The 25,188-nt window shown below is 65.0% G+C and overlaps 5 protein-coding genes and 1 long non-coding RNA gene across 12 annotated transcripts; 3 read left to right on the forward strand and 3 right to left on the reverse strand.

Annotated features, from left to right (window-relative positions):
• Positions 1 to 43: 43 nt before the first annotated feature.
• Positions 44 to 3,716, reverse strand: ALYREF (Aly/REF export factor). The gene is made up of 6 exons (XM_065034282.1): positions 3,486 to 3,716; positions 3,258 to 3,389; positions 1,329 to 1,476; positions 1,183 to 1,246; positions 884 to 1,064; positions 44 to 304 (listed from the first exon to the last, which is right to left on the reverse strand). The coding sequence occupies exons 1-6, from the start codon at positions 3,714 to 3,716 to the stop codon at positions 290 to 292; spliced, it is 771 nt and encodes a 256-aa protein (XP_064890354.1). The 3' UTR covers positions 44 to 289.
• ANAPC11 (anaphase promoting complex subunit 11) lies at positions 3,679 to 6,387 on the forward strand. The gene is made up of 2 exons (XM_065034310.1): positions 3,679 to 3,982; positions 6,242 to 6,387. Exons 1-2 carry the CDS (start codon positions 3,679 to 3,681, stop codon positions 6,385 to 6,387), a joined length of 450 nt encoding a protein of 149 aa, XP_064890382.1.
• A 182-nt stretch (positions 6,388 to 6,569) lies between these two features.
• Positions 6,570 to 7,074, forward strand: NPB (neuropeptide B). Its single transcript, XM_065034314.1, has 2 exons — positions 6,570 to 6,801; positions 6,900 to 7,074. The coding sequence occupies exons 1-2, from the start codon at positions 6,595 to 6,597 to the stop codon at positions 7,026 to 7,028; spliced, it is 336 nt and encodes a 111-aa protein (XP_064890386.1). The 5' UTR covers positions 6,570 to 6,594; the 3' UTR covers positions 7,029 to 7,074.
• Positions 7,075 to 9,676: 2,602 nt separating this feature from the next.
• PCYT2 (phosphate cytidylyltransferase 2, ethanolamine) lies at positions 9,677 to 19,653 on the reverse strand. 4 transcript variants are annotated; one of them, XM_065034268.1, is made up of 13 exons: positions 19,508 to 19,653; positions 18,959 to 19,047; positions 18,025 to 18,186; positions 16,468 to 16,534; positions 15,956 to 16,040; positions 14,926 to 14,970; positions 13,707 to 13,845; positions 13,028 to 13,110; positions 12,789 to 12,866; positions 12,266 to 12,331; positions 11,964 to 12,029; positions 11,344 to 11,432; positions 9,677 to 10,711 (listed from the first exon to the last, which is right to left on the reverse strand). In XM_065034268.1, exons 1-13 carry the CDS (start codon positions 19,651 to 19,653, stop codon positions 10,624 to 10,626), a joined length of 1,203 nt encoding a protein of 400 aa, XP_064890340.1. In that variant the 3' UTR covers positions 9,677 to 10,623. The 4 variants fall into 4 exon arrangements, with proteins under 4 accessions (XP_064890340.1, XP_064890342.1, XP_064890341.1 ...); XM_065034270.1 differs by lacking the exon at positions 18,025 to 18,186; XM_065034269.1 differs by lacking the exon at positions 14,926 to 14,970.
• Positions 14,508 to 16,752, forward strand: LOC135575673 (uncharacterized). Its single transcript, XR_010466902.1, has 2 exons — positions 14,508 to 16,448; positions 16,541 to 16,752. It is a non-coding gene; the product is annotated as an uncharacterized LOC135575673 (long non-coding RNA).
• On the reverse strand, positions 19,620 to 24,660 carry SIRT7 (sirtuin 7). 4 transcript variants are annotated; one of them, XM_065034210.1, is made up of 10 exons: positions 23,758 to 24,660; positions 23,529 to 23,666; positions 22,927 to 23,031; positions 21,929 to 21,999; positions 21,763 to 21,835; positions 21,283 to 21,381; positions 20,584 to 20,820; positions 20,262 to 20,342; positions 20,086 to 20,192; positions 19,621 to 19,872 (listed from the first exon to the last, which is right to left on the reverse strand). In XM_065034210.1, exons 1-10 carry the CDS (start codon positions 24,658 to 24,660, stop codon positions 19,674 to 19,676), a joined length of 2,013 nt encoding a protein of 670 aa, XP_064890282.1. In that variant the 3' UTR covers positions 19,621 to 19,673. The 4 variants fall into 4 exon arrangements, with proteins under 4 accessions (XP_064890281.1, XP_064890282.1, XP_064890283.1 ...); XM_065034209.1 differs by having other exon boundaries at positions 19,620 to 19,872; positions 20,086 to 20,342; XM_065034211.1 differs by lacking the exons at positions 19,621 to 19,872; positions 20,086 to 20,192 and adding an exon at positions 20,425 to 20,498 and having other exon boundaries at positions 20,312 to 20,342.
• Positions 24,661 to 25,188: the final 528 nt, after the last annotated feature.

The raw sequence follows: 25,188 nt of genomic DNA on the forward strand, positions 1-25,188 counted from the left end.
GGGCGGGGCGGGGCGCGGGAAGGCGCGCGCGGGCGAGCACAGCTCTAGACACGGTTCTATTTTATTACGGCGAAGGTGAAAAAGCCACCTCGGCCCAACAGGCAACCAGTAAAATTTATCCCAAAAATAACTCGGTACAAAACAGGTCTGTTTGGAATTAAAAAAAACCTTTACAGGAGTTAAAACCTATCCCAGAACAAAAATAAAACAAATCCCGTCGGAGCGAGCCGCCCGCGCGGCCCGGGGAGCGGGGGCAGAGCCGAGTCCGTCCTGCGCCCTCTCCGCCACTTTAGCTGGTGTCCATCTGCAAGAGAGGAGCCGAGAGGAGCCGTCACCGCGCGCGCCGGCGCCACCGCAGCCCCGCACCGCGCCCGCGCCCGCCCCGCGAGCCCGCACAGGTCCCGGGGCTGCCGGGGTCGCGGGGACTCCAGGCTCCACCGTCCGCGTGCCAGCCCAGGCGCGTGCGGCTGCGCTGCCCCCAGCACGCCGGGTGCTGAGCACCCTCCGGACCCGTCCCCGTGCTGAGAAGCTGCTCTAACCCACCAAACGCTCCCAGGCCGCGTTCTTCTAGAATTCTGCTCGTCCCGCTTCCCTCACGCTCTCGCCTCGTTTTGTCCCCCCCTAAAGAACTGACTCCCGTCCCCTTTCCGCAGCCCCTGGTCTCTGCGGGTCTCGCTGTGCAGCTGCTCTTCCCGCAGCTGCTCCGGCTCCGAGGAGCCCGCCCTGCGCCGGCCCAGTAACGGCAGCTGCCGGTGAGGTGCGGGGCGCAGAGCCAGCTGCCGGAGCGAGGCACCGCTCGGCTCCGCGGGGAGACGACGGCTTCAGCCCAGTCGCCCAGAAACGCCCTCCCGGTGCTGCGGCCACGCCCGGCGCTCATGCTCACCCTGGCATTGTAAGCGTCCAGCTGTGCGTCTAGTTCCTCTGCGGAGAGCTGCTGTTTGGAGGTCCTTCCAGCTCCTCTGCCTCTCCCCCTGGTCCCGCCACGAGTCCCTCGCCTGTTGCTGCCTCCACCACCAAATCCTCCTGAACCACCGCGGTTTCTGGTCATGCCACCTCTGTTTACACTGTTATTTTCAAAAAGCGACTGTTTTAGTGCATCTCGGTTAACCCCAACGCACGCGAAGTCTGCCCCACGGCAGACAGACCCGCACTCCATGCAGACGGGGTCCGCGCGGCTCTCACCTCTGTGCCGGTCTCCTCTGTGTGTCTATCTGTGACGTGACCAGCTGGATGTTCATGGGGCGCCCTGGGGGGAGCAGCCGGTCAGCCGGGGGGGACACGGGCTGCTCCAGCCAGGGACACGCGACGGAGCCGCCCCGCAGACTCACCGTCCAAGGGGACCCCGTTGTACTGCTTCATCGCCTTCAGCGCGTCCGCCTTCCTTTCGAAGTGCACGTCCGCCGTCCCCAGGCTGCGGCCAGACCTGTCGTAGTGCACGGCCGCCTTCTTCAAGGTCCCAAACTCTGCAAAGAGCTCCTGAGGACAAGAAAGAGAGGAGCACACGTGTCCTTCAGAGCCGCTGACGCGCAGCAGCTCCCGGACACGACCGCCCTCGGCGGCCGCCGGAGCCTTTCGAAACCGCGCCCGCAACTCGGAGGCAGCGCCGCTGGAGAGCGTGGTGCGCGAACCTCCCGGGCAGAAGCGGCAGGAGCTCAGCGCCGCGCTCGCAGGGCGCGCGGTCACAACCAGCGTGGTGGGCTCCAAGGAAGCCGCGGCTGCGTTTGCTGAGGGTTAGTCCGTGGGGAGAGTATTTAAAACAGCCCAGACCTGATCCATTCCACAGAGGAACAACGATCTGTACGAACACAGGGATTTATGAAATGATCGCAGTTCCATTGTGCTGGACTCTTTATTTTCCTTAAATCTTTCCTAGATCAGGTGCGATTTAAAGACAGCCCATTAGGTTTATACGCCAACACCTGAGATCAAGAACATCCCCTGATGAAGCGTGTCATCTGCTGCCGCAACGGACGGAAACAAAGCGGCAGCAAAGGAACCACCGCTTTTGTTCCACAGGCATTACCTTTGGGAAGCCAACATGGACACCCCAGCTTCACCGCTCCTGCGGCACCTGCCGCCCCCAGAGCTCCACGTCTGCCCCAAGGGACGGCCCGTCCCGCAGCGCCTGGCCAGCAGCCGCCCCGCAGGGGCCGCCCGGCTCTGACGGGCTGCACACGCGTTCTGCTGCTCCCGGCGCAAGTGGCACCGCGGGCGGGACTGCGGCGCTGCCCCCGTGCCCCCCCGCGGGGCCGACACGGCGCTGGGCAGGCGCAGCCGCGACGGCGCTCGGTGCTGCAGAGAACGTGGCTGCAAGGGGTACGCGGGAGGGACCTCGTTAACGACGCCGTTAGCACAGAAACCACGACGCCATCGCCACATCTGAGGCGGCGCCACGTTTGGGACGGGCGGTACCAAACAGGCACAAAGCCGCGCGGTCAGCTCTGCCGCTAACCCACCCGCGCGTGGAAGTTCAGCCGCGGCTCAGCGCCATCGGACGGTTCTTCGCCAAGAACCGTGTTCAAACCAAACCTGCGCTGGCACAAGCGGAGGTTGTTTGAGGTGTGGAACCCAGCAACTACGTGACCCGAAAACGCTCTCGTCCAATTCCCCGGCAGAGCCGGCCTGGCAGAGTGACCGGAGCGATCGCGCCAATGACGAAAGCGCACAAGGAGCCGTTTGCTCGTTCCTGGCGAGGACCAGACGCCGATTCAAAAGGAATTTGTGGCGTGATGCAGCCAGCAGAGCCCCGGCGGGGACCCGCCTGGTACCTGTGACTGCTCAGCTCTGACCAACTCACCATCCGCTTGCGCGCGGCCCCGCGGGCGCCACGGGCCAACCGGAGCCTGGAGGACGGACCCGCAGGTTCTTACCAAAGCGCGGCTGGAACAGGAGACGTGGCCCCCACGGGGAGCTCGGCAGGAGGGCGTGAGACAGCGGGGAGCGCAGTGGCTGCAGCGGGGCGCGCGTCCTCGCTCCCCGACACCTCCCCACAGCCGCTCAGCGGCCACGGAACAGACTGCGGCAGCTCCCGCAGCCACCGGCGGCGCAGACACGCGCGTGGGGCGGCCACGGAACTCCCGCGGCCCGGCAGCCGGGGGTCGCACCGGACGCTCCGGCCGCAGCCAGCGCCAGCCCGGGAGAGCCGGGACCGCCCGGGACCGAGCGGCCGTTCCTCCCACGCGCGCAGCCCCGGACGCGCGCGCTCCCGCTGTGCCCCGCGCGGCCGTTCCCCCGCGGGCCCGCCCCCCCGCCCGCACCTGGATGTCCGCGTCCGACACGCCGAAGTCCAGGTTGGACACGAGCAGCTTCCCGCCGGTCTCCACGCCCGCGCCCGCGCCGAAGCCGCTGTCGAACAGGTCGTGCTGCCACTTCTCGGGGAGCTGCTTCGGCTGCAACGACAGCGGCGGCCGGCTCAGCGGCGCCGGGCGGGCAGAGGGCGGGCAGAGGGCCGCCCCGCCGCCCCCCGCCGCCCGCCCCGCCCGTACCCGGCTGTAGGGCGCGGGCCGGTTCCTGCCGCCCCGGGCCAGCGCCGCCCGGTTCCGCACGGGGCCGCCGCCGCCCGCTCGCCCGGCGCCCACGCCGCCCCGGCCGGGCCCGCCCCCGCGGGTGACGCCGCCCCGGCCCCGGCCGCCCCGGCCGCCGCCCCGGCCGGCCCCGCGCTGGCTCCGGTTGAGCTTGATGATGTCGTCCAGAGACATGTCCATCTTGTCGGCCATGATGGCGGCTCCGCTCCGGGGCCTGCACTTCCGGCCGCGCTGCCGCCGCCGACGGAAGCGGAAGAGGCGGGGCCAGGCGGGGAAGGCGCGCTGGCGCGCGGGGCCCCCTGGGGCGGCGGGGCGGGACTTCCGGCGGGGCGGCGGGCGGGGCGGGGCCATGCGGGTGCGCGTGCGGAGCTGGCACGCGGTGGCCGCGTGGCTGTGGGTGGCGAACGACGAGAACTGCGGGATCTGCCGGATGGCGTTCAACGGGTGCTGCCCCGACTGTGAGTGACCGGGGTGACCGGGGTGACCGGGGCTCAACGGGTGCTGCCCCGACTGTGAGTGACCGGGGTGACCGGGGTGACCGGGGTTCAACGGGTGCTGCCCCGACTGTGAGTGACCGGGGTGACCGGGGTGACCGGGGTTCAACGGGTGCTGCCCCGACTGTGAGTGACCGGGGTGACCGGGGTGACCGGGGCTCAACGGGTGCTGCCCCGACTGTGAGTGACCGGGGTGACCGGGGTGACCGGGGTTCAACGGGTGCTGCCCCGACTGTGAGTGACCGGGGTGACCGGGGTGACCGGGGCTCAACGGGTGCTGCCCCGACTGTGAGTGACCGGGGTGACCGGGGCTCAACGGGTGCTGCCCCGACTGTGAGTGACCGGGGTGACCGGGGTGACCGGGGCTCAACGGGTGCTGCCCCGACTGTGAGTGACCGGGGTGACCGGGGTGACCGGGGCTCAACGGGTGCTGCCCCGACTGTGAGTGACCGGGGTGACCGGGGTGACCGGGGTTCAACGGGTGCTGCCCCGACTGTGAGTGACCGGGGTGACCGGGGTTCAACGGGTGCTGCCCCGACTGTGAGTGACTGGGGTGACCGGGGCTCAACGGGTGCTGCCCCGACTGTGAGTGACCGGGGTGACCGGGGTGACCGGGGTTCAGCGGGTGCTGCCCCGACTGTGAGTGACCGGGGTGACCGGGGCTCAACGGGTGCTGCCCCGACTGTGAGTGACCGGGGTGACCGGGGTGACCGGGGTTCAACGGGTGCTGCCCCGACTGTGAGTGACCGGGGTGACCGGGGCTCAACGGGTGCTGCCCCGACTGTGAGTGACCGGGGTGACCGGGGTGACCGGGGTTCAACGGGTGCTGCCCCGACTGTGAGTGACCGGGGTGACCGGGGTGACCGGGGCTCAACGGGTGCTGCCCCGACTGTGAGTGACCGGGGTGACCGGGGTTCAACGGGTGCTGCCCCGACTGTGAGTGACCGGGGTGACCGGGGTTCAACGGGTGCTGCCCCGACTGTGAGTGACCGGGGTGACCGGGGTTCAACGGGTGCTGCCCCGACTGTGAGTGACCGGGGTGACCGGGGTGACCGGGGTTCAACGGGTGCTGCCCCGACTGTGAGTGACCGGGGTGACCGGGGTTCAACGGGTGCTGCCCCGACTGTGAGTGACCGGGGTGACCGGGGTTCAACGGGTGCTGCCCCGACTGTGAGTGACCGGGGTGACCGGGGTTCAACGGGTGCTGCCCCGACTGTGAGTGACCGGGGTGACCGGGGCTCAATGGGTGCTGCCCCGACTGTGAGTGACCGGGGTTCAACGGGTGCTGCCCCGACTGTGAGTGACCGGGGTGACCGGGGTGACCGGGGTTCAACGGGTGCTGCCCCGACTGTGAGTGACCGGGGTGACCGGGGTTCAACGGGTGCTGCCCCGACTGTGAGTGACCGGGGTGACCGGGGTTCAACGGGTGCTGCCCCGACTGTGAGTGACCGGGGTGACCGGGGCTCAACGGGTGCTGCCCCGACTGTGAGTGACCGGGGTGACCGGGGTTCAACGGGTGCTGCCCCGACTGTGAGTGACCGGGGTGACCGGGGCTCAGCGGGTGCTGCCCCGACTGTGAGTGACCGGGGTGACCGGGGTTCAACGGGTGCTGCCCCGACTGTGAGTGACCGGGGTGACCGGGGTTCAACGGGTGCTGCCCCGACTGTGGGTGACCGGGGTGACCGGGGCTCAGCGGGTGCTGCCCCGACTGTGAGTGACCGGGGTGACCGGGGTGACCGGGGTTCAACGGGTGCTGCCCCGACTGTGAGTGACCGGGGTGACCGGGGCTCAACGGGTGCTGCCCCGACTGTGAGTGACCGGGGTGACCGGGGCTCAGCGGGTGCTGCCCCGGCTGTGAGTGACCGGGGTGACCGGGGTTCAACGGGTGCTGCCCCGGCTGTGAGTGACCGGGGTGACCGGGGCTCAGCGGGTGCTGCCCCGGCTGTGAGTGACCGGGGTGACCGGGGCTCAACGGGTGCTGCCCCGACTGTGAGTGACCGGGGTGACCGGGGTTCAACGGGTGCTGCCCCGGCTGTGGGTGACCGGGGTGACCGGGGTGACCGGGGTTCAACGGGTGCTGCCCCGGCTGTGGGTGACCGGGGTGACCGGGGCTCAGCGGGTGCTGCCCCGGCTGTGGGTGACCGGGGTGACCGGGGCTCAGCGGGTGCTGCCCCGGCTGTGGGTGCGGGGCCGGGGCCCGCTGACGCGCGGTCCGTCCCGCAGGCAAGGTGCCCGGGGACGACTGCCCGCTGGTGTGGGGGCAGTGCTCGCACTGCTTCCACATGCACTGCATCCTCAAGTGGCTCAACTCGCAGCCGGTGCAGCAGCACTGCCCCATGTGCCGCCAGGAGTGGAAGTTCAAGGAGTGACGGGCCCCGGCGCCGCCGCTCCGCCCCCGCTAACCGTGCGGCCGCGCTCGCCCCGCCCGTGGGCGCTGCCTTGCCGGGATCGGTGCTCGGGGGCGGGAGCGGCGGTGCCGGGACCCGCCCCGGCGGGCAGAGCCGCTCGGTAACGGGGCGGCTCCCCGCACGGCTATAAAGGCGGCGGCGGCGGCCCCGTCCTGCTGTCCCGGCGCCATGCGGGCGGTGCTGGGGCTGGGGCTGCTCTGCCTCTGGCTCCTGCGCCCCGCCGAGCCCTGGTACCGGCTGCCGGGCGGGCCGCGCCTCTACTCGGTGGGCAGAGCCGCGGGGCTGCTCTCCGGGTTCCGCCGCGCCCCGCCCGCCCGCCGCTCCCACACGGACGGGCCCGCCGAGCGCGGCCCCGGCGCGCCGCTCCCCGCCGCGGTGAGTACCGGGTGCAGCGGGGTCGGGTGCTCTGCCCGCCGGGCACACGGGGCGCCCCGCACCGCGCTCCCCGGTCCCCACTGACGGTCTCTCCGCAGGCGTCCTGTGTGACGGATGTGGCCCCGGAGCCGCAGAGCTGCCGGCTGCTGCCCGGAGCCCCCGGCGCTCTCCGGTGCAGGGCGGACGTGACAGTGTCCTTGGACCCCGGGGAATGCGCAGCTGCCTGAGCCGGCACCGGTGGCTCCGCAGTGACAATAAAAGTGCTTCGGCTGCTCCATTGTGTCCGTCCTTGCAGGAGAGGGAGGTGCTGGGGACGGGAGGTGCTGGGGACGGGAGGTGCTGGGGACGGGAGCCCTGGCTCTGGGGAGCAGTTCAGCGTGAGGCTGCTGAACCCGTGGCTGCCCCGGGCTGGGCTGAGCAGAGCCAGGGACGGGCCGTGTTGTGGGATGGACAACGTGCCTGAGGCTCCGGCGACAGGCGGGTGCTGAGGGCTGAGCAGGGGCTGGAGCTGAGCACGGTCTGAGCGGAGGGCGCAGCCCGAGCCCCCGCTCCCCACGAGCATCCCCGTGGAGCCCTGGTGGACTGAGCACCCGCCTCCTGCTCTAACTCGCCCTCCGCGGGGGAGCAGCTGCCGGGGGCGGGTCCGGGCTCCAGTGGCCAACAGGGACGTGCTGGGCATGGGGTCTGCGTAGCCTGTTCCCCTGCCCAGGGCTGGGGGGAGCAGCCCCATCCCCTCTCGGGGTTGGCTGGGGCTGCTCGGGCAGCAGTTCTGGCACCTGCTACAACCGTCCAGTGAATTAGTTCCAATAGAGAGCGGGACACGCTGCCGTTGGCATCAGGAGGGGGACTCACTGGGGGCTGCAGGACCCAGCGTTTGCATCTTCTGCACTCACTGGAGAAAAATAAAAGACAACAAAAAACCCACGGAAAACAAAGTCACAGACTTAAAATTCATGCATTTCCCCCCCCATTTTACCTCCGTGCCCGTTTGTGCCCTGGGACTCTCGGGCTGCCAGTAAACAGAAGCTCAAAGTGTCCAGAGGCGCCTGCAAAAGGAACGTCAGACGGATCGGAAGCTGCGCCGGAGGCCCCCAAGGGACAGCAGCTCCCAGGCAATGAAGTTCCAGCAGCAGACAGGCAGCCGAGCTTGGCGAGAGCAGAAGAAACCCCTCCTGTCGGTTTTTAATAACAACGGTACCTGGGGCTCCCGAGGCAGCTCATCCACACGCCGACGCTCAGCGAGGGCGGATGTGTCACCGCAGCCAGCTGTTTGTGTTCAGCGCCGAGCTCTCCCCGGTCCCCGTGGGGGCTGCGCGCTGCAGACGCGGCTGCTCCGGCGCCAGCTCCGCGTGGCGCCCGCGGCTCTGGGACGGGACGGGAGGCTGCGGTGCCCCCAGCCCGCTGAGCCGGGAGCGCTCCCGCGCAGGGGGCGTCTTGGCTCTTGTCAGAATGACACTAATATATTCTATGAATACCCTGTTGTCCTGGTTTTGTTCAAAACAAGTTTCGGTTTTAGTGCATTTGCCTGTCAGCTCACGCTTCGTATCAGCTGCATTTTCCTGGAGAACCAGACACAGGATTTGGTGAACAGAGCAACGGAATGCAAAGCTATTGATAAGCGTGGACGGACATCTCGCCAGAGGGACGAGAAACAGGTGACCAAGAAACTGCCCAACTGTGTATAACATCCCAGTCAGGTGAATACTTCATGTACAAGTGGGAGGTCACGAGGATCTCGTCCCTTTTCCCTATGGCGACATTAGCAGAGGACCTTGGAAGTTGTCCCTGCGAACTGAGGCCAGTGACAGACTGAATCCAGCTCCGGTTGGCTGCAGAGTCCAGTCCAGGACTTTGGTTGCCGGGACTTTCAAGATTGGTTTTGTATATTTTGTATTATTTTCTCTATTCTTATTAGTAGCATTAGTAAAACATTGTTAATGTTTCCAACTCTCTTCTCTCTGTCCTCCTTTCCCTCCCGATGGCCTGTCCTGAGTGGGAAGGGGGGAGAGAGGCAAACGGGGGTAGGGGAGTACAAGTCTTCCAAGAAAAATATGAATGAGAAGCATAAACATGTAAGTGCAAATATTTCTCATTTCTACTTATGACTGTTACAGACACAAAATGCTAACATTTAGGTATTCATATGACTTATAGTCCATTAATACTCCTACACATGACCAAATGCCTAGCAACATGTTGCCTTTATAGTGAAGCATTATCTGACACATGGCCTGACTTTCAGTGGAGAGAAAAGCAGATCACAAGCGGGAGCGGATGTGAACACCACATCTGCCAGGGTTTGACTGTCACCCCACAATCTAAACCCTCAACACCTGTTTGTTACTGAGATGCTGACGTGCACACGGACTCCAGGAGCAGCACCTGCGCAGCCACGAGACTCGGGGCTCCACTGCTGACCCGTCCCCACCGCAGCCCCCAGGCAGGACAGACGGACGGCAGCCGCCCACAGCTGCTGCTTTGGCACCGCAACACACGGAACGATCAGCAGAGTAACTCGCATCACCTCCTCTCTCCGTAGCCATCGCGCACGCGCTGCCCAACACACTCACCTTTCCAGCACAAATTCCGCTGCAATTTCTGAGCCCAAAAAGCATTGAAGTCCAGAACACAGCAAAACCACCCTCACATGGTCCGCTTCAATTTCTAGTGACCTCAGCGGAAACCCTCCCGTGGCAAGAGCAGCTCCCAGGCACAGCGACCCCAGCCCGCGCCAGAACAAACCGTCGAGCAGAGCTGGGGCCGGGCTGCCCGGGGCGGCTCTGCGGCCACGGCGGCTTCTGCCAGCTCCAGAGCGCCGGGAAGGGAAAGAGGCTCCCTGCCCCGTGCGCTGCCGGGCCCCCAACACACCAACACCGACTCTTCAGCATTTTATTAATGATCAGCAACAGAAGTTCACAACGGAGGACAAGGGGAGCGGAAGGACGGTCCCGCGCAGTGGCCCAGGACACCCAGGGGTGTCGGGGCAGAGGGGGCTCAGCCCAGCGCCGTCCCCAGGCTCCGCTGCGGGGACACGGGTGCTGGGTGTCACCGTCCAGAGCAGCCGGGACGGTGCAGCCAGTGTCGGGCTCGGGGACGCCGGCAGCACCGCGCTCCGAGCACGGCCTGCGCCAGCACCGGGTCCCGCTGCCTCGAGCAAGAACAGCCTGGCAAAAGTCCCCGGGGCTCCCGCGCAGCCCGGGGTCCCTGTGCCACCCGCCCCCGCAGCCGCCATCACCACCCGGCAGCCAACGGCCCCACCAGCGGCTGCCGCGGGGGCTTCACCCGCTAAACCTGGCGCGCTGTGGGTCCCATGTTAGCGCAGCGGCAGCAGCCAGGAAGAGGCAGGTGGCTGAACCGCGGGTGCGGGGCGGCCGGGGGCACCGCGGTGCCGCGTCCCTCCCCGGGGAGGCCGTTCTCGTCCGTCTGTCCAGCTGCCACCACCCACAGGACGCTGGGACCCAGACGCTGATCAGGACAGCTGGACCCGGGGGACGGGGGGGCCAGGGCGGCCGCTCCATTTCCCTCCTACTGAAAGCCAGAAATGGCAGGAGGTAAAAGCACATCAACGTGTTAAAACATTAGTTATAATTAAAACATGTTTTTTTTCTCTTGATGAGTCTCCTCCTGGGAAGGGGGCTGGGGGCCGATTAAGAGAGGAACAGCTAGGCGGCAGGATCCCCACTCGTTATTTCTGCATAATTAGTGTGGGAGGAGCTGGACGGAAGGGGGTGCCGGCCCCGGTGTCCCCGTCCAGGGTCCCTCCGGACGAGCCTCCTGCCCCAGGGAGGGCGAGGCCGCGGCCCCGCGACAGCCCAGCCTGGCCTAGCGCTTCTCGTCCAGCCTCCGCATGGCCTCCAGCACAGCCAGCTCCTTGGCCTCCTTCTTCTGGTTCCTGGCTTCGAACTCCAGCCTGCGGAACACAGAACGCCACGGGTTCCCCTCCGCTCGCACCCCGCGGGCTGAGACCGCCCGGCGCAGGGAGCGCGGCCGCCTGCGCTGCTGCGGCCCTGGAGCCCCCCAGCAACCCCAGTGCCCGCCACCGCCATTGCCACCGCCACCCCCACCGCCATTGCCACCGCCACCCCCACCGCCATTGCCACCGCCACCGTCACCCCCACCGCCACCGCTGAGCCCCCGGCTCCCACACGGGCCGAACACTATCTATTTCTCCCGTCCAGAAGATGCTGCCATTCCGTGCCTAGTGCTGTAAGACTGAAACCAAACCCACCACTGGCCTGAGCCGAGGTCACCAAAGGTAAAGGCCTGAAAAAGCATAATCTGAAAGAAGCAGCACGCTAACTCCCCAAGAATACAGCAGGAAAATGTTATCAAAAGAGGAGGAGGAAGGAAATAAAACACGCTGAGAAGCACATTCTGACACAGCGGAGTGCGGCTGTTCCTCCCCCTGCTCAGTAACCAGCTCGAGCAGTTCACCGATCCTGTGCCTTTAAATAACCCTTCTCTTGCTGTTCGGCCCCGTTAGTCCTCAGAGAAGCTGCATGGAACAGCACACGACAGAACTGGGAGATGAAGAAAACCAACCTGTTCTTGATGATCCTCTGTACAATTAAGTCTGTGGTGAGATTGCTGCCACTGTCCACCAGCTGGAAAATGCCGCGTCTCTTCGGTTCCTGTGAACAAACACAACAGACTCGCCGTGAGAAACGCGGGACCTCGGGGTTTTCAGCTCCGCACCCGAAACCGAGAAGTCGCGGCAGGTCCCGCGGGCGCCCAGCCGGGCACGACGCGACGCGGTGCCCCGGGAGGCAGAACGAGCACCTGCTGACAAAGAGCCGCACACGTGGGAGCTGAGCAAGGCTGCTCAGAGATGACAGGACGCCTCATTCTGCCGGGAAGGCATCACAAACAGCCAAAACAAAACAGTGACTACAAGAACGGAGCCGTTGGGGAGGATTTACAGGCTCCGCTGCCCACAGGGCCGGATGAGAAACAGCATCACCTGCCAAGGAGCTGCTTGGGCAGCGTCCTCTGCAGCACAGATCCCCGCTCAGGAACGCAACGAAGCCGTGCGCATCTACCGAACACTGACGTGCGCATCTACCGAACACTGACGTGCGCATCTACCGAACACTGACGTGCGCATCTACCGAACACTGACGTGCGCATCTACCGAACACTGACGGCAGCGGCTGGCAACTCACCTCGTACGGGTCAGAACCGTCCTTGTCGGGCACCACCTCGGTCATCCCGTGACACACCAGTGTCACCTGCAAAAGGACACTCGGTCGCTGACAAGATCCAAAGGCGACAGGGAGTCCCGCGGTCCCTGCACCCGCTGCGGCACAGCCCGGGCACCCGCACAGCCCCCGCGCCGGGCCTGGCAGCGCCCCTGCAGGTCCCTTCGCCCGCCGGGCGGGACCACCTGGCTCCCGCACCGCGTCCTGCACCGCGCCAGCCCCCGAAGCGCAGCGCACCCCGACGCCTTCCCGTCACACACACCCACCCTGAAGTGATCCAGCAGGTCAGCGGTGACAGCGTAGGGGGCTCCGATCACCACTTCCGAGACGTACTGAAAATAAACCGGCAGAGTCCAGATGGGAGAGAAAAAAATTCGGGAGGTCAGCCTGCTTCCTAAACAGACGGACGGGCCGTCTGGTTCCAGAGCCAGGACACAGACCAACAGGAAAACAGGTCTGGCAGCCACTGCTTGTCACACCAAATCTTTCTGTTTCACTGAAGAGTCCACCTTCTGGTAGTGTGTCTATGGCAAATCCTGAGCTCCGTGCTGAGGGCGCACAGTCGGGGCCCCTCTGCTCTGCCCGAGTTCCTCCCCTGCTGCAGGGAGCGCTCCCCAAGAGCAGCGCTCGGCGCGGACCCCGTGGCTGCGCGGCACAGGGGCGCTGGGCGCCCGGGTCGCCAGCAGGGCCTGGCAATCCCTCCCCTGGTGCCGCGTCCCCGCGCACGGGGCTCGTGCAGCTGACACACCGGCTGCCCCGCAGCGCAGGGCGCCTGCCCACAGCACTCACCCGGCAGGCCAGGACACTGAGCGTCCGCTCGTGGATGTTCATGATGGGATAGTTCTTCCCTTTGTAGCGATTCACTTCCTAAAGCGAAGCACCAGGCACCGTCAGCAGAGAGACAAACCACCCCCTTCCCTCCCACCTTCCCCACGAGGACAACCCTGCCCCGGCCATCACGACCGGTGTGTTTCGGAGGAGCAGGTGCCCCCGAGCTGCTCCGACCTCGGACAGCGCTACACACGGACCTGGTCGAAGTGCAGCCCGGCGATGATGTACGGCTTCTCTGCCAGCCGGTGAACCTTCTCCAGGAAATCCACATGCCCAATATCTGTTCTCCTGTTTAAGGAATCTAAGCTAACATGGAAAATGGGGAAAGGAAGGCAGATGCACAGAAAAACTACAGTGGGAGACAGGAATCCAGGGGTTTATTTCTGTGTTACTGGCTGCCCATGTGCCCAGAACAGTTGCCTCCTTCCCCCTCAGGCTCCGCGGGCTCTGGGCAGGAGCCAGACATCTGTTCAGCTCCACGTTACGTGGATCAGCGCTGCCTCTGACCAGAACTCCTGGTGCTCTGGCACAAGCCCCAGGGCTGGCGCAGGGCCGGAGCGGCTGCTCCAGGCGCCCCGTGCAGCCGCTCGGTCTGTGACAGCCGCTGCTCACGAGGGACCAAGCGCGCCCACCGGAGCGCGGAGAGCGTCCAGCGTCCTCCCGACCCCCTCCGGCAGCCGCGCGTCTCTGCAGAGAGGAGCTGCAGCTCCCTTCTCCGTGTGCGGGGACTGAGACGCCCCGGTGAGAGCTCCCGCCCCTCCCCGCGCCTGCGCACCTGCAGGAAAAGGCAAATATCCTCATCTGGTGCCTCAAAACATGAGAACGAGGAACAGAAAGACCAATGCTACTGTCTTGACGGCACGGAGCCAAGGATACGGAACAGGTCAAAGGCTCCAGCCACGTAGATGATGGTGTCTCCTGGCTGCGGCTCCTTCCCCGACGCAAACTGGATGATCTTCTGAGATGTCTGCAGGAACTGCGAGACGCCGGTCCAGGGACTGCGACCCTTCGGCCCCTGGGAAAACACACACCGGCCTTTCCTCCCTGCCGTGCAGCGGCAGCCGCCGGCGCCCCAGCGCGCACCGGCACGGCCCCGGCCGCCCGCGCTTCCTCCGCTCCTGGCACCCGGGGCCATGCAAATCGTCCCGTCCACAGCCGCCGAGAAGCCGAGAAGAAAGCTCAGGAAGGAGGAAAGCAAGAGGCAACCTCGTTTTCCAGGAGGCGACGCGACCAGCCTGGGGCGCTGTGCGCAGCGCTGCGGCAGCGACGGAGCCACCGGCAGCAGGGGGCGCCCCGGGGCCGGTAACCGAGCACGGAGCTTCGTCCCCGCCGTGCGGCAGCTCCGGAAACAGCCGCCGAGCGACCCGGGCGGCTCCGCGGGAACCAGGGCGAGCTGGCGAAGGTCTCTGGCGCCCAGGTGCTCCCCACGGCCCCAGCACCGGGGGACAGCGCGCTGGAGCAGCCGGCCCACAGGGCCTGCCAAGAACCCAGCGCACCCGAGAGCAGAGAGGCCGGGTCGGCCTGGCCAGTGGGTGAAACAAGACTTGCTCAAGCTGTACGGCCAGGTGCCCGTTAGTCGGGGACAATCCAGCACCCAGAAAAAAAAGGGGGCTGGTCGCTCTTTAGGGGCAGCAGAGAACCCCAGCGCTGCTCTGCGCCCACAACCAGGCACGCGCCTCCTGCGGCGCAGCCACGTGCCTGATGCAGAAACACTTTGCAGACCTAACGCAACACCTTTAGAAAGGTGAGCACCAGAAAGAGCATCCACCGGGGCTGTCCCTGCGCCGGAACTGCGGGCACTCGGGTCCCAAAGGAAGCAGCAACAAAGGATCTAGAAGCAAGCCAGAAAAAGAGCAAAGGCCCGTGGGCGCAGCAGCTCCACGGCGTCGCTAGAGCTCATCTCGCTCGCTGGCCCTGCGCGGCCACACCTGCCTGTGCCACTGACTACGGCAGCTGCTTTACGGGGCTGCGGACATTGGCTGAGGTTACTGCTACACGTGGGGAAAACAAGCCTGCAACACAGGCCAGAAAGCACATTTGGAATCCTTCTCAGACAGGACAACAACCAGACATCCGTGACCAGAACTCACATTACCTTCCCAAAGTTGTCAGTGTGCTTCCGATAGTCTAGGTCCTCATCCTGAAGGGAGATAAAGAGTCAAAACGTTTAAGCACTCACACGGCTCATCCAAGCACGAACACGCTCGCGTGTGGCACAAGTGCTGCGAGGTGTGGCTCAGGCCGCATGCCGTCGATCCCTGACACCGCACGCTGACAAACCAGTTAATGCCTAAACCAGAGCCGTGCCCCAGCGTGACTCACAGGACACGTGTCCCTGTCTGATCGCGGCCTGGCACCACGGTGGCGGCGGCTCCTGCCCAACCTGCAGCCCTGACGGCGTTGCGCAACCTGCGTCCTCCCTCGCAGGACAGCGTCCGTCCCCCGAGACGCTCCGCGGCAGACGGGCTCAGATGCGCAGACTGCGCCTCGTCTTGCCGTGAACTCACACACTACGGCTTCAGCACACTGAAAGAGCTCCCTCCACCCCGGGCTCTCCTGTGGTCCCTGGCCTCATCCCTGCGGTTGTCCGGGTGACTCCATTCACTGCACTGCTTGTTTACCGAGTCAATTCAACTCGTTAACCAACCCAAAACTACTCCCTGTATTTCCCTTTGGTTAGGTGAGCCATCTGCCAGGCAGCGAGCTGAGGAGGCTCAGGACAGGTCTGACAAGGCTAGAGACAGCAGAAGGCAGAAGCGCGCGGCTCGGCGGGAAGAAGAGGCGTTCCAGTCCTGGCAGCGCGGGGCTGACAGATCATCGCGGCTGCACCATGTGCATTCCCCCTGGGGAAGCCGCAGCCTGTGGTCCCACAGTGTCCTTGACGCCCACACCAAACACGAGAAATCAAAGCTTTTATCCCCCCAGGCCCTTCCAAAGCAGCACAGGCCGAGATCGCGCTGCGGTCTCGGCTCAAGCAGACATTAACAGAGCGCTTTGCTGCGCTGGCCGTGATCGGCTCGCCGGCTCTGCAGGCACCCAGGAGCTCCACGGCCACGGGGACAGCAAAAGGCGGGAGCTGGCGTGGGCCTGGACTCCCAACTCCCACCCAGAGCCCTGTGACTCACTATGTTGCTGTGGTGAGCCTTAGTCATGAGCAGCATGCGGCCAACCAGGTCAGTAGTGGACACACCTTGGGTGCGTTTGCATTCCCTGCGGGGAGACAGGCAAAGGATAAAGCAGAAGCCACGGGAGCACACACCTCTCTCTTCCCACCACGACCACAGGAACAGCTGTGACACCTGACAAGTCCAGACCCGGGGCTGTCCTGGGAAAGCCTTCCTGCCTGCTCTGGATGTGACGTTTAGTGTGTGTTTGCTGAGCTCTGGTTCTCCACGCCACGGCAGCTGCTCACGTGCACCCTGCCCAGGCTGCCCCGCAGAGCCCAGGCCAGCCGGCGGCCGCTCTGCACGCTCCCCAGGAGCCACAACAGCGGCAGCCACTGAAACTCCGACACACTGCACCAAGACTAAAGTGTGACCTACAGATGGCTGCGTTTCGTCTGACTTCATCCTTTTGGGCACGAACTCCCAGAAACTCTGCCCAAAACTGGCTGAGAAGGTAAGCAGCAACGGGTTACCTGTATCGCCCCGCTGTCTTCACCTCTTCGTAGGTGTCCTTACCATCTACCGTTAAGGTGATGTCATCTGCAGAGAGAGAAAAGCCTCAGGACTGCAGCCCCAGCCCTCCCGCACGAAAGCCGCGGCACCACCGGCCACCGGGCCCACGGCCCTTCAGACCGTCCAGAAAACCCGAGCCGGGCGCACTCGCGGTGAATCCACCGGCAGGCGCGGCTGAATTACGGTCCGAACGACAATAACCAGCTCCCACCAGATTCAGTATTAAAAAGCACCTTAAGCTTAAATTCTCTAGGACTGGTTTTAGCTGTCAATTCACATTTCAGCTGTTTCAGTCTTCCAAGAGCCAGTTCTCCCGCTCGGGGATGGCGCCTCCACAGCGACACGGAGCTGCCCTTCTCCGCGTTAACCCCGCTTCACCTTTGGGTGGTTCCGACTACAGCAACACCTCTGACCGGCTGCCAGTGACAGTACGAAACCGTCACACGCGAGGGCCTGAGCGGCGTTCGTTTGGCGAAGCGGCCGCTCCAGCGCCCTCGCCTCGCTGCGCTCAGCGCCGCGGCTCAGCCCGCGCTGGGCGGGACATCGGGCGGGAGAGGCGCAACGCGGTCGGCCGCCCGGCGCCTTGCCCGCCTCGGCCATTTCCGACCTCCCCCTGCACACGCGGCTGGCAGCGCCGCTCGCGTAGGGACACGAACAACGTGGCGTGGGGATGAACGTGGGGAAACCGGAGCAAAGGCCGCGACTGCTCCTCCGCCGCCACAATCCCCCACCGAGCCGAGCGAGGGGTCACGTACCCGAACACACGGTCAGGGCAAGGAATTAAGCTAACGAGGTATTCAGTAATCACTCTGTCCATGTGAAAAGGCGTACCTATCTTATAGAGGATTAATAATTTATTTACATTTAATGGAACACTGGGGTTACCGACAGCAGGTGGATCAGGTGAGGGAGGATACGTGAACTGAGTGCAAAGACTACTCCTGATTAAACGAACAAAATGCCTTAGGAGGGGCAGGGAGGGGGCGCCGAGGCTGAACAAACACAGAAGGGGACAGAGTACAGGTCGGGACTGCTTCCCCAGAACGGTGGTTCTCTTCGGGGACTGTGAACTGAAAAGTGTCCACAGCAAGAGCCGAGGCCCTGACCGCGTGGTCAGCTAAGCCCTTGAACAGCTTATCAGCTAGATAAAGAGAGAAGCTTGTCCAGACCTGATCTCATCCCAGGATAAGTAGACATAAACACGGCTGCATTAGGTTTTGTAAATTACATTCTCCTGTGCACAGATTTCTGCTTGTGCTTACAGCAACCTCAGGATAATTGTCAGACAACGCGTTTCACCTTCGTAAGTGGAAGAAATGCTCAGACCCAAGGGACGCGGCCGCCCGCAGGCGCTGCGCACACAGACGCGTTTCCCCCGCGCACACAGCAGCAGCAGCTGCCCGGCCAGCGTGGGCACCGGCGCACAGACCGCGCACGGGGCGCCCAGCGCGCTCCTCGTCTGCAGCAGGGAGCCCCAGGGAGCCCTGCGACGCAGCTCTCGCCCGAGCGCCACTCACCCCCGTGCACACAGAAGTCACAGTTATATTTGTCCAGGGTTTCCAGTGTGGTGACATAGGGAGCTCCTGGAGCAATCTCATCCACCCACTTGATGGCTTGCACCATTTTGTACCGCTCCTCCTGTGTAAAGACAGGGGGGCCCTTGTGCTTGGCAATCTCCTCTGGGCAAGAAACAGAAAAACCCAGTTAAAAACACGAACCGCGGTGACGAAGACGCTCAGCTACAGCAGCCTCACCCATTCCACGGGCACGTGAACTTCACCAGGGGCCTGAACTCGGCCTGGAATGGGTTTGTGGTAGAGAAGGAAGCCCCAGCTGGATCAGAAGGTTTTAATTCAGTTGCATTTCTTAAGTGCAAAACCAGGGCCCTGGAATTCACTGGGCTGGCAAAAGGCCCCGGTGCCCCTCTGTACCCAGGCGCTCCCTACTGGGGACACCGCCTGGGCCCGGCAGCCCCCACAGCGAAACCCCCCTTCCCAGCAACAGCCTCATGCTGCGCTCGGTTCACGCGAGAAAATATGCATCCCTAAAGCAATTTAAAATCCTTGTTCACGCACAAGAACTAGTCGTTAGCACTTAACCGGCCGACAGGCTTGGAACGAGTTTTCTCCACACCGCACTTTGTTTCGGGCTCTCAGTCCTGCTGTTGGCACCAGCAAAGCCAGACTGGCTTTCAACGGGTTCAACCGTTGTCACAGCACAGAGTACAGCCCGCACTCAAACAGGGCCTGCGAGCCCCGAGCTGCCCAACCCCGCTCCAGAAAGGGAAGCTCCACTCCCTTACCCAGGAAGACACGTTTCTTTGGAAGCTGTTGCTCCCGGGGATGCAGGAGGCAGCCTGCTTCACGTCAAAACACCTCCGTGCTCTCGGGGCTAACGCTGCTGGGCAGTTCTAGAGGCCGCATGAGGTGAAAAGCTGAGAAAACCTCTTACCATCGGTGTGGACTCCAACAATTAGATAATCTCCCATGGCCCGAGCCTGGCGAAGCTGGTTGGAGTGGCCATAGTGCACCATGTCATAGCTAGAAAGACAACGGCCCCGCTTCAGTCTGGGGACGCGGGCGGCACTCCGTGGGGGCCAGGGGTGACCTTCCCCGGGGCTGCGGGGCCACGGGCTGTTCCGTGCGGGACAGCGGCCCTGCGGCCGGCTCCGGGGACGCGCCCCCGCAGTCAGCCCGCCCGGGGGCACCGAGACGCGGGCGGCAGCGCCGCCCCGGCCCCGGGGACACCGAGGATCGGCGGCCCGGCCCGGCGGCTCCGCCAGGGCCCGTGCACCGGCGCGGCCCGAGGGCGCTCCCGGCCCCGGCGAGGCCCCGTCCGGCTGCCGCAGGCACGGGGGCTGCGCGGCAGCTCCGCGGGGACCCGCCCGGCCCGGCCCGCCCCGCCGCCGCGGTCACAGAGGAGCCGGAGGCACCAGCGCAGCCAACACGGTTTATTGCTCCGGCGACGCGACAGCGCGCCCGCCCGGCCCGCCGCACTCACCATCCGTCGCACCAGACGCGCACGGGCCGCTGCGCCGCCGCGCCGCCCGCCGCGGGGCCGCCGCCCGCCGCCCCGTTGCGCAGCATGGCCGCGCTGTCACCGGCGGCGCCGCCCGCCCCCGCCGCCCCGCCCGCCCCCGCCGCCATCTTGCGCCGGCCCCGCCCGCTCAGTGGCTCTTCCGCCGCCGGGCGCCCTTGGCGCAGCCGCGGCCCAACCACCCGCCGGGCTGGGCGGGCGGCGGCTGCTCCGGCGGCTCCTCCCGCGGCGGCTCCGCGCCCGGCGGCGGCGCCACCGGCTTCCGCGAGTGCGTGTCCTCCTCCCCGGGCCGCAGCGGCTCGGCCAGCGCGAAGATGGGGTCCCGCGCCCTGCGGGGAGAGGGAGCGTGGGACGGCGGCCCCGGGCACGGCACCGGCACGGCCCCGGGCACCGGCACGGCCCCGGGCACGGCCCCGGGCACTGGCCACCGGCACGGCCCCAGGCACCAACACGGCCCCGGGCACTGGCCACCGGCACGGCCCCAGGCACCAACACGGCCCCGGGCACTGGCCACCGGCACGGCCCCGGCGGCAGCCGCTCACCGGTCGTAGCGCGGGATCTCCAGCCCCAGCTCTGCCATCAGCAGCCGCATCACGTCGTCGCAGCGGCCGTGCAGCTTCAGCGCAGCCAGGTCGTCCTTGGGCGTCCACTGCGGGGACAGCGCGGCCGGGGTCACCGTCCTGCCAGACCCCGGCCCCCGCCCCGCGCCCCGTCTCACCTGCAGGTTCACGATGTAGAGCCTGGGACGACGCGGGGGCGGCTTGCTCATGCACCACAGACGCGGGTACTTTTTCAGCACCTGCCACAAAACGGGTTATCAGTACAGCCAAAGGCACGCGCAACTGCGAACCGTATCAGCGAGAGGAAAAGGAATGTATTACCAGGAGGGGAAAGAGGGAGGAAGAGAGACTATCACAGATGGTGGGCGATTCCCGACACCAGAGTTTACAGTTGTCTGTTTGGGAGGAGACTGCTCAGCACCAAGGTGTATCACCCAGAGGGAATGCTGCTAACAATCTTCACCGAGTCTCTAAAGTTACCTTTAAGCTGGAACCCAGACAAAGAATCACATCTGCTTTGCTTGCAGCTTCTGTTGCTGCTTCCCAGTTCAGGGGCTGCCTCAACGTCCCCTTCTCCCCAAAGTGGACGATTGTGTCTCTCAACTGTGCCCCACACTTGTGGCACATCCTGCCCGTGTGATGCCTGTGCAGGGCCGTGCGCTCCGTCACGTCAAACACCCGCACGTACTCTCTGTTGGGCGTACACGAAGTGCAGACCTGGGGCAGGGCAAAGGCAAAAAGCAGTCAGAGCGCGAGCACGTCGCCCGCGGATGGCCAGGAGCCAGCCGCTTCTCCCGGAAGAAAAGCACTTTTTGGGGACAATACATTGGAAGCACTAGAAGGGATCAGATGCTAACTTAAAGAGCTTGGAAAACCTCAACTAGCAAGTGGAATTACAGGGAGCCTGTTGGCTACGCAACGGGAATGACTGCAGGGGTGTTCTGCGCAGAGCTGTGAGAGGCAGAAGGCTCTGGCAGGTACAGAGAAAAAGCTACAGAGTCGCGCAGAACACTCTGGTGCTTGCTACCCAGTTCACCCCAAGCCCCGCGGCCTGAGGATCTGAGCTAAGCGGAGGCCAGCCCTGGTGCTAAGTGTTCCTGACCAGCGAGAGGGAAATGGTTCCCGCTGTCTTCTTGTGAGGCCCCTGGAGAGTAACGTTCCCCTGCTCTGGCCGCTCACCTCTATGTACATGTTCCCGTGGAGCTCAGATATCGCTGCTCGGGGTAACCCGCTCCGCAGGTGCAGCCCATCACAGTTTTGAGACACCACGTGCTGCACCTTGGAGAGAATAAAACAGACCTAACACACATGCAGGAGACTCCAAGTATTACTAAAATGCAGGTGAGCCCTATGTCTCAGCCCGTACGTGAGGGCAGAACAGCCCTTTACGAAAGCTAAATGGCAAACTCCTCGTTTCTAAGAGCTGGGCCCGGCTGACCCTGTGGCCAGGGCTCAGACCAGCCTCCCAGGGCCAGTACAAGGCGCCAGCCTAAAGGCACCGGGGAGAAGCTGCCAGAGCCGCCTAGGGAAGGCTCAGCTGTTCCCCCCATGGATGAGAACAGCAGTTTGGCTACCGCATTAAAAGCTTTCTCCCTCTGCTGGGTTTTATTTGCCATACTTCAACAGAGGAGCACAAGTGAGGCGTGAAAAACTGCTTACCAGGTTGTGCTTGTGCAGGCAGGCGATGCTCATGTGGGTGAGCGTGGGCTCCGCCTCACTCAGGTCTGTAGCCCTGACAAGAAGCAAGAAAATAACAAAATGGCATTGCCGTTAATGTCCCTTTCGGTATCAGCTTTCTGCTGTGCAGCCCAGAATTCCTCCTCACCTGACGCTCCTGCCCTTCTGCATCAAGGTCCAGATGCCATTAGGACCTCTGTAGTCCGGGATTGAAGCTGCCTGTGTTATCAGGAGAGAAAACGAGGCCTGACGGGCAGGTTTGTACCTCTTGTCTACAAACACATGGAGCCACTCTCAGCCAGACACTCGTTCACGGGCGCTGTTCCCTTCGTGCCAGGTTTTCTAGCATAGTGGTTCCCAATCACAGGAAAACCTCCTTTTCGTATGTCTTCTCTCTCTAGTGTCTCTGCCCCCACCTTACAGCTCTCATTTTCACCTCCACTACTTATTTTCTCCAGTGTTACCATTATGGAATCTCCCAGAACTCTTTTCGACCCTTGGTACTTCCCATTTCCCTACACGAAACTCAGTTCTTGAACCTTTCCTTACTTTCAGTAGACTCTGACTTCTGGTACCTTGCACTTGGCATTCCTTAGCAAAAATACTTGTGCCATTACACCGCTACGCCCGGCCAGGCCGCGCTCTGCATCGGCGGAGGCCGCAGAAGGGAAAACACGGCTCCCGTCTCAGAGTTCAGCCAAAGGTGACAACATCACACCAGAAGCAGAGCCGGAGTTCCGCTTCCTCGGAGACCACCGAAACCATCCATTCCTTAAACTGTCATATGTTCTGTAAAGCACCAGCGATTCCTATTTGTCCATTAACACAGACAACATTAATTGGCAAACTCGTTTTTAGGTTTTACACCAAAAGTAATCGAAGAGACCTGAATGAAGTAAGATTAGTGATCTTCTCATTTAAACAGCACGTTCTTCACACGCTCACAGAGGTGATGCGGCCCCAGAACAACCCCCAGACACAACCAGCACGCGTCAGTCAGGGTGCGCAGCGCAGTCGCGTGAGCGCAGCGTCCCAGACCCCAACACACCCCACGCGACCGTTTGGAAATGACAAAACACGTCCAGACAGCCCCGCAGGCTCCCGAGGGCGCCCCAGGGCCGCGGCCGCTCAGCCCTGTGCGCCTACCGTGCTGATCCCGGCGCCCGTGTAGATGACGAGGTGCCTGGCGTTCCGCACGGCAGCCGCCAGCTCCGACACCTTTCTCTGTAACTCCTCGGGCTCGTCACACACCTGCAAGTACAACGGAGCGCGTTCAAGCGTTTCTGACACACAGCGCGTCGCCGAGTCAGCAGGAACAGGGAGCAACCTGGGAGGTTTAACACGGGCCTAAACAGAAAAAGTGGCACAAACGCCATGAGGAGTGGTTCGTGCACAGAACAATGCGGGTGTTGGAAGATGCGGGGAAAGCCTCGGGACAGCAGGAGCGCAGGCCCACGACGGCGCGTGCGTTCGGGAAGCACAGCTGCGGCGTGGCCGGGGCCGGCGGGACCTCTGGAGATCGCGCAGCCCGGCCCCGCCAGCCGGGGTCCCGAGCACGGGCTGCGCCGGACCGGAGACCGGCGGCGGGAGCCCCAGCCCCGGCGCCGCGCCGCTCCCGACCCGCAGGTTCCCGCGCCCGCAGCCGCCAGCCCGGAGCGCGGGCCGGTTCCTCCGCGCCGCTCCCCGCACACCGAGCGGCGGCCCCGGAGGCGCCTCCGCCCGCAGCCCCGCCCGGCCCCGCCGCCCACCTCCTCCTGCCGCCGGCGCAGCCGCTCCCGCCGGTGGCGGCGCCGCTCCAGCTCCCGGACGATGTCGTCGCTCTCGCCCAGCACCTGGCACTCCTCGGGGCTCCGCTCCGCCGGCGGCTTCCTCCAGATGCGGGACACCTGCCCGGCACAGGGGGGTCACGGCGGCCGGGCGGACCGGGCCGTACCGGGCCGTTCCCGGGCGGGCCGTACCGGGCCGTACCGGCCGTACCTGTCTCCGCCGGTCCCGCTGCTCCTCCTGCTGCAGGATCTCGGCGCGCGCCGCCGCCTTCCGCTCCGAGCGGCTCAGGCTGCCGCCCGCCGCCATCGCCCCGGAAGCGCCGCGCTTCCGCTGCCGGGAGCCGCGCGGCAGCGCCGCTTCCGCCGGCCGGCGAGAGCGGCGGAGCGCCATTTCCGGCGCCCCCGCCCCGCGTGCAGCAGCGCCCCCCCGCGGCCCAAGGAAGCGCCAGGCGGCTGTTTGAAAGCGCTTTATTGTCACGAACACCCGCGGCGCGGCGGACACTATGTACACAATAAATACCGCCCGCCATAACGTAGCAATAAATACCGCCCGAGAGCCGGGGCCGCCCCGCCGGGACAGGGGCAGGCCTGCCCCCCACCCGGAGAGCAACGCGACTTCACACGATTCACCACACGACACACAACGGCCGAGCTGGGGACACGGCGGGGACACGGCCGGGACACCGCGGGGACACCCTGGGACACCCTGGGGACACCGCGGGGACGCCCTGGGGACACCGCGAGCAGGGCCCCCACCACGGTGACGGCACCAGCACAGGAGAAGAAACAAACACCCCGACACGGGAACGCACGGGCGAGCCCCGCGGAACACGCGCGAGGGGCCGCGGGACGGGACGGAGCCCCGGGACGGACCCCCGGGCTCCCCGCGGGCCGGCCCAAGGCCCAAGGCCCAGGCCCCGCGCAGGGACGAGTCCCGTGACAGCCCGGCCAGCACCCGCGGAGCGATTCCCCGCAGACGCCTCCAGCCCCCACGGCACGGCCAGCGCCCCGGCCGGCCACGAGCACGGCACCGGGAGGGAACCCGAGCGCGGACGCGGCGGAGCCGGCACTGCCGCCCGCCCTGTGCCCAGCCGGGTCCGCCGGGCAGCGCCATCGCCTGCCGCGCGCACGGGCCCGCTCACGGCGCCCCGCGCCAACCACGCACAGACCCCAGCCAGGCTGCAGCGCGGGCCGGCTGCGGGGGCAGGGCTGGGACTGACACCCCAGGCCAACTGCGGGGCTCAGTGCGGAACATCTCACCTCTTCAGGCATCGCATCACCAGATGGAAGACCCCGGTCAGAGCCAGAGCGCCGTGCCGAGCGCCGCTCAGCCCGCGCACTGAACAGCTGGGAAGTGGCGCACCGGACACCCCAGCTCACAGAAAGGCCAGGGCTGGGACACAAAAGCCTGGGGGACATTCTAACCTGCTCCCCGTTCAGGAAGTGCACTGGGTTAAGCATCCCAAACAGCTTCTCCCTAAACTCCCCATCAACCGGCGCAAAGCCAAGCTCGCCCCAGCAGGAAATCCGCACCAGCTCTGCACTCCTCTCCTGCCACAGCGCAGCGTCCACCAGCTTCACCTGCCTCTCACCGCAGCGGGCAGCAGTACCAGCTCAGCTACCGGGGAAACACGGCACCGGA

The sequence above is a fragment of the Columba livia genome, chromosome 18 (genome assembly GCF_036013475.1).
Source record: "Columba livia isolate bColLiv1 breed racing homer chromosome 18, bColLiv1.pat.W.v2, whole genome shotgun sequence".
Taxonomy (NCBI): Eukaryota; Metazoa; Chordata; class Aves; order Columbiformes; family Columbidae; genus Columba; species Columba livia.

Coding starts and splice junctions, on each gene's coding strand:
- ANAPC11 (XM_065034310.1), top strand. CDS start 3,679: ATGATGTCGTCCAGAGACATGTCCATCTTGTCGGCCATGATGGCGGCT. Junction 3,983..6,241: donor CAACGGGTGCTGCCCCGACT/GTGAGTGACCGG, acceptor TCCGTCCCGCAG/GCAAGGTGCCCGGGGACGAC.
- ALYREF (XM_065034282.1), bottom strand. CDS start 3,716: ATGGCCGACAAGATGGACATGTCTCTGGACGACATCATCAAGCTCAAC. Junction 3,390..3,485: donor GGCCCGCGCCCTACAGCCGG/GTACGGGCGGGG, acceptor CTGTCGTTGCAG/CCGAAGCAGCTCCCCGAGAA. Junction 1,247..1,328: donor CAACGGGGTCCCCTTGGACG/GTGAGTCTGCGG, acceptor TGCTCCCCCCAG/GGCGCCCCATGAACATCCAG.
- NPB (XM_065034314.1), top strand. CDS start 6,595: ATGCGGGCGGTGCTGGGGCTGGGGCTGCTCTGCCTCTGGCTCCTGCGC. Junction 6,802..6,899: donor GCGCGCCGCTCCCCGCCGCG/GTGAGTACCGGG, acceptor GTCTCTCCGCAG/GCGTCCTGTGTGACGGATGT.
- PCYT2 (XM_065034268.1), bottom strand. CDS start 19,653: ATGGCGGCGGGGGCGGGCGGGGCGGCGGGGGCGGGCGGCGCCGCCGGT. Junction 16,041..16,467: donor AAGACAGCGGGGCGATACAG/GTAACCCGTTGC, acceptor GTCTCCCCGCAG/GGAATGCAAACGCACCCAAG. Junction 12,867..13,027: donor CCGGGCTGCACTTCGACCAG/GTCCGTGTGTAG, acceptor GCTTCGCTTTAG/GAAGTGAATCGCTACAAAGG.
- SIRT7 (XM_065034209.1), bottom strand. CDS start 24,660: ATGGCGCTGCCCGGCGGACCCGGCTGGGCACAGGGCGGGCGGCAGTGC. Junction 23,667..23,757: donor AGCGGGACCGGCGGAGACAG/GTACGGCCGGTA, acceptor TGTGCCGGGCAG/GTGTCCCGCATCTGGAGGAA. Junction 21,836..21,928: donor CAGAAGGGCAGGAGCGTCAG/GTGAGGAGGAAT, acceptor GCTTCTTGTCAG/GGCTACAGACCTGAGTGAGG.